Genomic DNA, 8,343 nt, shown 5'->3' with positions numbered 1-8,343 from the left:
CTACTATGGAGCAGAGCCAGACCGAACTTCCCCGACCTCAAACTTTGTGGGCGGGACTAAGTTCGGAATGGCACCCAGGCTAGGACAACAGTATCTTCAGCTGAATTAAAACAAAATTGAGCTATAAATTTTTGGAACATAGAAAGATTTTTTAAAGGTTAGCACCCAGCTTAAATAACTCCAGCTACAGTAAAAACCACCAATCAGGCTCTAAATCTGGTAATAGTGATGGACTTGGACCTGAACCTCCAGAGGCTGATAAAGACAGTAATAAATGTTACCTTCTATCACCTAAAGATTATCTCTGGACTAAAAGACTAATATCACAGCAGGACTTTGTAAACCTAATTAATGATTCATCTTTAGTAGAATTTATCACTGCTGCAGAATCCTGCTGCCTGGGTCCTCACTAGAACTATCAAAGTAGAGAACATCAACCCAGTTCTAAAGTCCTTCGACTGGCTCCCGGTATTTAAGAGAATAGACTCTAAAATCCTTCAGTCTATAAACTAGAACAGTTTTAGTACAAGTAAGCAGGGATGTAAACACATTAGGTCAACCTGCAGACATCATTACACATTAAGACTCAGAAAGACTTTCCTTTGTCTTACTGATTTGCAAAAAGTAAACTGTACGTAATAGAGGGAAATATATTTCTATATTATCAGTTGTTTAAAATGTGTTAAGGAGTGATTACTGGTTGTTTATGGCTATTTTTACGGGGTTTCCTTCTTGAGTAAGATCACTGTCAATAAAGAGTGTCTAAATTTGTAAGCAGAGGTTTATAAAATTGTAAAAATTCTAAGTATGTGTTTGTTCCTTGATGTCAATTCATTTGACATCAGACGTTTTATCTGTGAAATAAAAGTTAGAACTTTTCAACTTGCATTCGCAAATGTAGGAATTGGCAGTTTACAAGTGCAATCTGTGACTGGTGCTCGTAAATTTATGATTTTTACTTGTACATTTGTGATGTATGCATGTAGTTTCACAAAGATATAACAAAGCGTAGTTTCCAGTTAACAAGGATGAAATACATATTAAATTTATTCACATTTATGTCTTAAGGTTACAAATTTAGACACTCATACCTTTTTATTAACAGTTACCCATTATTCTCATGTTTATCTAAATATAGGCCTCTAGAATGAATCGAATTTTGAAAGTGATCATTTGATATTGGAGTCATGTAAACAATGCAGTTAAACAAGAGGTTGAAGGAAATCCGTAGACTCTACAGGGAGGATGAATTAGGTTTAATCAGGGCAAAAAATAAAATAAACATTGGCTGATGAAAAAGACTAGTAAACTTAATAAAGGGGGAAAATAAAATCTACTTAACAGAACATAACTTAATATTCTAATAATATAAATGTGAACTTGACTCCCTAGGATAGTAAACATTAAAGGTCTATGTGGTGTGTTTGGTCTGCAATAAATCAATTATACAGGAGCCAGCAAGGTATCATGCAATGCACCTAATTCAGGATTTAACCCATCCAGCTTCTGAATGATTTCCGAGGTTTCTAAGACTGTACGGTTTAATAGAAGGGAAATAAAAACCTTTATACTGAGAAGTAAAAACAACAAGAGGTATTATAGAAAATGCCCTCTAATTAAATTAAATGTTTTCCATCATCCTCTTAGTTGGAAAAAACAAACTTAATGCTTGTATAAAAAAAAGTTGGCAGTTGTCCCATACTGTATGTCTGATCACAGTCAATTCTGGTTGATCTCAAATGATTACATTTTAATGTTTCCAAAAATAGAAACATTAAAGAGAAAGTACGGTCAGCAAGAAATAATCAATGGACCATTATCCATAAATAAAACTAATACGTTCGCTGTGTTTTGATAAATTTATTGTTAATCACAAAAAAAAAAATAAAAACATTGTGATCAGAGTCCAGGAACGGCCATTATTGCCTAAATATTGTAACACCTCACTCCTGACATCTTCCGGCAGTGACGTCATGGTGCAGTAAGCCTAGCTCCATTCTCCCCGCTTTACAAGCAAACTCAATGGGAGCTAATAGACACATCTGCAATCAACAACAATTATTTTGATTTCCAGAGGACTTCACCATTGAAATTCACCAGAGCTATAGTGAAACTGACAATGCCCACGTGCATGGCAGTTGGATGTTGCAATACATTGGATAAAAGTGAAAGACACATTAGTTATTTCCCCTTTCCGATTCATGATCCACCACAGGTTCGTCGTTGGATTTCCAACTTGAAGAGGGAGGATTAGCAATCAAAATTCTGGCCAGAGAAAAACACGCCATGAATCCATTACTCTTTGCTTCACATATTGCACTGGTTTTCACCATCATGGATAGTAGCGCATTGTAACGAACACCAGATACAGCATTGGGACTTGCTCAACATCCGGTACTGCACTGTGACGTCACAAACCGGTAGGTGGCAGTAGTGTTCTTATACAAACACTGATGTCTCCAGTAAAGCCCATTCAAATTAAAATTACTCTTAATTAAAAACAATCATTTATTAAAAAAATATGTAATAATTTTATAGTTTAAGTATTTTCAGAGATTTATATTCAGAATGTGACCGGATTTTTCCTTTGAAAAAGACACTAAACAGGATCATTGATGTGGTGATTATCCCCTGTTTCATGATTAAATACAAAAAAAGGAGTTTTTATATTTTATCATAATAACATTGGTATTCATTGGTGTATTACAGGACTGATAGACACTCACTTTACTTCCAAGGCAAGAGCTAGAATTCCCGCAGCAATCGGAGCAGCACTGGAGGTTCCTGGGAAGCGTGTGACACATCCATCACCCATGTTGGTCACAGTCACCTTGTAAAAAATAAGAAAAAAGTCAGAATGTATAAAAATTGTTCTGTTCAGGACAAAAATTATTTAGTCAGCCAAAGATTGTGCAAATTCTCCTACATAGATGGATAAGAAAAGTCTGCAATTTTTACCATAGCTATGCTTCAACTATAAGAGACAAGATTAGAGAAAAGAAAATCCAGAGATTGACATTGTATGATTTTAAAGAGTTTCTTTGTAAATGATGGTGGAAAATAAATATCTAATCATATAGAAAGAAGCAACATGTCTGATCTGTAACGCCAGCCACCTGTATTAATGGCATCCGTTTGTAATTCTCTTTGTAAAAGACACGTGACCACAGCCTCAAACAGTTAAGACTCCAAACTCAATCATGGCTAGGACCAAAGAGCTATCAAAGTGCACCATTAAGGACATGTTAGACCTGCACCAGGCTGGTAGGACTGAAGATATAATGGTCAAACAGGTTGGTGGAAAGACATTACCGGTGACAAACAACAGCATTGATAATCTTCTTTAATCCTTGGCCCTGTGCAAGATCTCATCCCATGGGGTCAAAATGATAAAGTGAAAGGCGAGAGTCTTTCTACTCAAGTCAGTACATGCCCAGGCAGGCCCATCTGAGAGAGCACATGGATGGTCCAGAAGAGGAATGAGAGAATACAATTTCAGATGAAACCAGAATGGTTTTTGTTTTTGGCACAAACTCAATATTTCATGTTTGAAGGAAGAACACCTTAGTTACTGTGAAGCAACTGGGGGCTACATCATGCTGTGGGGTTGTTTTATGAAAAGGGGACAGGAAGGCTTATCCATAGTAAGGAAGAATGAACAAGGCCTTTGCAAACTCAAGCCAAAACCTTCCATCAGTGAGAGCACTGAAGAAGAAATGTGGCTGGGTCTTCCTGCATGACAACCCAAACACAGCACTCAGACAATGAAGAAGTAGCTCCATGAATGGCATTAGAAGGTCCTGGAGTGGCCTAGCCACTCTCCTGATTTCAACCCCGTATAAAATGTGTGAATGGAGTTGAGAGTCCAGGTTGTCCAGTGACAACCCAAAAACATTACTGCTCTAGAGGAGCAGGATGGAAGAATGGACCAAAACAGCAGCTACAGCAAACCTGGTGAAGACTGACCGGAAATATAATAATAATAATTTAATTTTATTGATTTCACACTGGAGAAATCTACCTCTGCATTTAACCGATGCCCTTGGGAAGCAGTGGGCTGCAATGACCTGTCATTGCCAACAGAAATGATGGTGCAAAGAATGAAGCTGAACTTTTGTAAATGACCAAATACCTATTTTCCATCATAATTTGGAAATAAAGATCATACAATTTCCTGGATTTTTTTTATTTTATTTTATATCTCACAGTTCAAGTTAACCTTACATGAAAATTCCAGACCTCTCTTATCTTTCTACAAAGGAGAACTAGCACACTCAGTGGCTGATAAAACAAAGATCGTCTTCTACAGAACATTGATAAAAACTTGTTAACATGTAGGAACTTAGTTAATTTGAAGAATAGGAACCACATGGAAGCTAAGAATAACACAAATGAAGCCATGCATCAACCAAACATTCTTGACCCTGGTTGAGCTGAAATAAACACATATTCTTCAAGGATTGATACATTGATACACTTGATACATGACCCAGGATGTGTTTTACTTTTACTAAAAACACGATCAAACCAATGGACGTCAAGTTTAGCAACAGAAAAAGAAAAAAAAAACAAAAACATGATTTTTCAGCAGCAAAGCCATAACCAATCATTCTTTTAAAGCAATTACACCATATAACTAATAAACTGAGACTACTAAATTTATCAGAAAGAGTAAAGGTAATAATTAATTTAGCCAGTGCAGAGTTCAGAGCATAGTAGTCAAGCAGAAAGAAAATAAAGCTCTGAACTAATAAAACCCTTGTGTTCCACGGCCATGAATTGTGTTATTTCATAGCAAAAAACACAGACACAGAATTAAAAACTGTTTAATGTCCAATTAAATTTTAAAGGTATACAAGTTTTCAATGGTTAAAATTCAGACAGTACAGTAGTAGCCATTCAAAATGTTCCTTATTTCCTTGATGGGCCCTTGGTTGGTCCTTGGCTGGTCCCTTTCCATTTCTTTTTTAACGTTCATTTTTTTTCTTAAACGTTTTTTTCTTGTTTTTTGGTTTTTAGGTTTTAAGGGGAGGCTTCTTTTGTTGTTCGGCCCTTTTATTTCGTTGAAGGGTTGGGTTCGGGTTAAAAAAAAATATGCAAGAGGCTCCAGTGGCTGGAAGTTGGAGGGGATTTTGCTGGGAGTTGCAGGGAAGTGCAATTCAGCTGGCTTTTTTGAATGACTGCCACTGTTGGGCTAAAACAGCACTAACTGCACACAGACGGAGCTCAGAGGCTGCAGTCAACCAAGGAATGAGTTTGCTTTTTACTTTCATCAAAGTGCAAAAATTCTGTAAAACATGCTGACAATTTTTGTTTTAATCCCTAAGAGATCACTGATGGGTAATGCCTGAATAAAATGACTGTGTCGTGGTTCTCCCCACTTGGGACTCTGAGTTTTAAGTTTTCAGTTATCAGTTTTTCTGTTTTGTTGATCTTTGGTTTATTTTCCATTATATTCAAGCAGTCTTAAGTTACTCTCTGCTGCCCCCTTGTGCTTGTTTCCTTTTCCCTTGGCTTCCTTCTAGTTCCATTCACACCTGCTCCTTATTCAGCTAATCAGTCCATCCTTTGTTCTGTTCCCCTTATATTCTCCACCTCTGCAGTCACTCAGTGCTGGTTCCTTGTTGTTGTTTGTGTCTTCCTCATCTCTGGCTCCCCACGTGAGTTTCCCTTGATGTTTTCTGGTTATTTGTTTCTTGGATTTTTTGGATTTTGCCTCAGTTACTCATTAAATCTACAAGATTCACCTCAGCCTCCTGATCTCTGCTTTTTGGTCCTCAAAAACCTGAACCAAACCCTGACAAACTGAATTTGGTTCTTTCTTTCCTGGGTTTCGGTTAGATTTCAAGTACTGCTGGATCTGCATTACTGTATGTGGTAAAGTAGATCCTTTACTTTGTAATCTGGCCTTTCTTCTTGGTTGTTGAATATACTATGTAACCAAAAAAAGGCTCCTGGAAAAGGGTCCTAAAGAGAAAAAAATATATAAAGAAAGGCTATAGATACCATTGTTCTTGTACAAAAAAAGATAAAGCTGTCTTAAGATGTCAATTGACTGCTGCACATCCCTAGAAATAATCAGAGCAACATCAGAACATCAGAGGGTGACAACAAATGGGTTAAAATAGTATTAAAATTTGTTTCTGGTAACTTTGGGAGATACTCCAGCAGTTTCTGGGTCACAGCCCTAAGAGATCTGTTTACCACTGACACAGCTCTTCCCTCCTCACTTTCTATAACTCCCACTTCTCCTTAGAACCCTGCGTCTTTCTGAACCCATTGTCTTACATCTTTTTCAGATTGCTTGTCTCAACTTTTGCAACACTTCATTTATCAGGACTTCCTTTTGTCTGTCGTTTGTGAACTAGTGCAACTTCTAGTTGTTTATAGAACTGCTATGAAAACATTATACTCATTGTTTTAGGACATATTTAAATCACATCCATCTAACATAGATTTTTTTTTATAACAGGGAAAATCTATATTTATCTATCTATAAAATATTATTTTTTTTATTCCCTGGAAAGCTCTAACTAATGAGTCAAAAACCAGTAAAATGTTAAAGTAGTGTTATTCTTACTTGAATAAAATGTACTTTATCCATCTCTGCTAAAAAGTCACTAAATATAATGACCATATCTACTTATGAATATTGTAAATCCACCAAATTTGTCAATAAGTTGGTAACAGTGTTTAGACTTTAGTGTGATCATGTGTTTTTAATGCGGTCTGTGGACAAATGTTTTTGCTATTATCCTTGTTACAATATCTGCCTTCCCGTTGAATATAAAGGTAAGGAGCTTTAGGTAAGTAATTTAAACTTGCCCTTCATGTTAGTCTGATACAGTGGCATGGAAAATGAGTCCCTTGCTAACCAGGTTATAGAAGAATAAAATTATGTAAAATGGGCATCATATCTCCAAGACACCTTATATAGAACAATTAAAAAGTATTTGCCCCCTTTCAACTTTCCGCCATATTTCAGGCCTCAAACATGACATTGTTAAATTGTAATTCTTTGAAAAATCAACAAGTGGGTAAAATAATGAAGTGTAACAAAATTTATTGGATATTTTAAAAATGTTTTAACAAATATTGTTTGTGCAAAATTATTCATCCCCCTTGAGTTAATACTTTGCAGTGCAACCTTAGAATAGAAAATCCCTTTATTGTCCCAAAATGGGGAAGTTCGGGTGTTTACAGCAAAAAGATTATAGAAAAAATTGTCACACAAATGTGGACCTTAGAAAAATGTATAAGAATAGCATAATTGTGAAGAGTTAAAAAATATATACACTAAAATACTGTACTGTAAAGTGCTTTAACCATATGAAAAATGTGCACCTGGAGAATAAACTTACAGCTGCAAGTTGCTTCTGGTATGTCTCTATCAGTTTTGCACATTAAGAGACTGACATTTTTTGCCCGTTCTTCTTTGCACAACAGCTGGAGGTCAGTGAGGTTGGATGGAGAGCGTTTGTAAACAGAAGTTTTTAAGTTCTTTCCACAGATTCTTGATTAGATTTAGGTATTGACTTTGACTTGACCATTCTGACACCTGGATATGTTGATTTAAGAACAATTCAATTGTACATTTTGCTTTATGCTTTAGGTCATTGTCTTGATGAAAGATAAATCTCCATTCCAGTCTAAGGTATTTTGCAGACTCCAACAGGTTTTCTTCCAGGATGGTCCTGTATTTGACTCCATCCATTTTCCATCAATTCTAACCATCTTCCTTGCCCCTGCAAAAGAAAAGAAGGCCGAAACTATGATGTCCACCACCATGTTTGACAGTGGGGATGGTGTTCTCAGGTTGATGAGCTGTGTTGCCTTCATACCGAACATACTGTAACCTTTTGCATTGTTGCCAGAAAGTTTGATTTTGGTTTCATCTGACCAGAGCTCCTTCTTCCACATGTTTGCTGTGTCTCCCAGGTGGCTTGTGGAAAACATTAAACAAGACTTTTTATGGATATCTTTAAGAAATGGCTTTCTTCCAAAAAAAAGGCCAGATATTTGCAGTACATGACTGATTGTTGTCCTTTAGACTTATTCTCTTGCCTCAGCTGTGGATCTCTGCAATTCATCCAGAGTGATCATAGGCCTCTTGGATGCATCTCTGATCAGTTTTCTCATCGTTTGAGCAGAAGGTTGAGAGGGGTGGCTGGGTCTTCATAGATTTGCCGTGGTCTTAGACTCCTTCCATTTAAATATTTTCTCTTGCACAGTGCTCCTTGGACTGTTTAAAGCTTGGGAAATCTTAAATTATAAATCTGGCTTTAAACTTCCCCACAGCAGTATCTCAAAACTGCCTTATGTGTTTCTCTATCTGTGGATCAT

General features: G+C 36.6%; 1 protein-coding gene across 1 annotated transcript in view; it reads right to left on the bottom strand.

The window, feature by feature from the left end:
• Positions 1–8,343, bottom strand: part of LOC107088562 (neuroendocrine convertase 2-like) — a 319,033-nt gene that overhangs the window by 121,392 nt on the left and 189,298 nt on the right. The window contains exon 13 of the mRNA XM_015380822.1: positions 2,727–2,830. Within this exon, the coding sequence (XP_015236308.1) occupies positions 2,727–2,830 (104 nt within the window). The remainder of the gene's footprint in view (positions 1–2,726; positions 2,831–8,343) is intronic.

Source organism: Cyprinodon variegatus, unplaced genomic scaffold (assembly GCF_000732505.1).
Source record: "Cyprinodon variegatus isolate N-32 unplaced genomic scaffold, C_variegatus-1.0 Scaffold222, whole genome shotgun sequence".
In the NCBI taxonomy this organism is placed as follows: Eukaryota; Metazoa; Chordata; class Actinopteri; order Cyprinodontiformes; family Cyprinodontidae; genus Cyprinodon; species Cyprinodon variegatus.
This window is presented reverse-complemented; position numbering and strand designations above follow the sequence as displayed.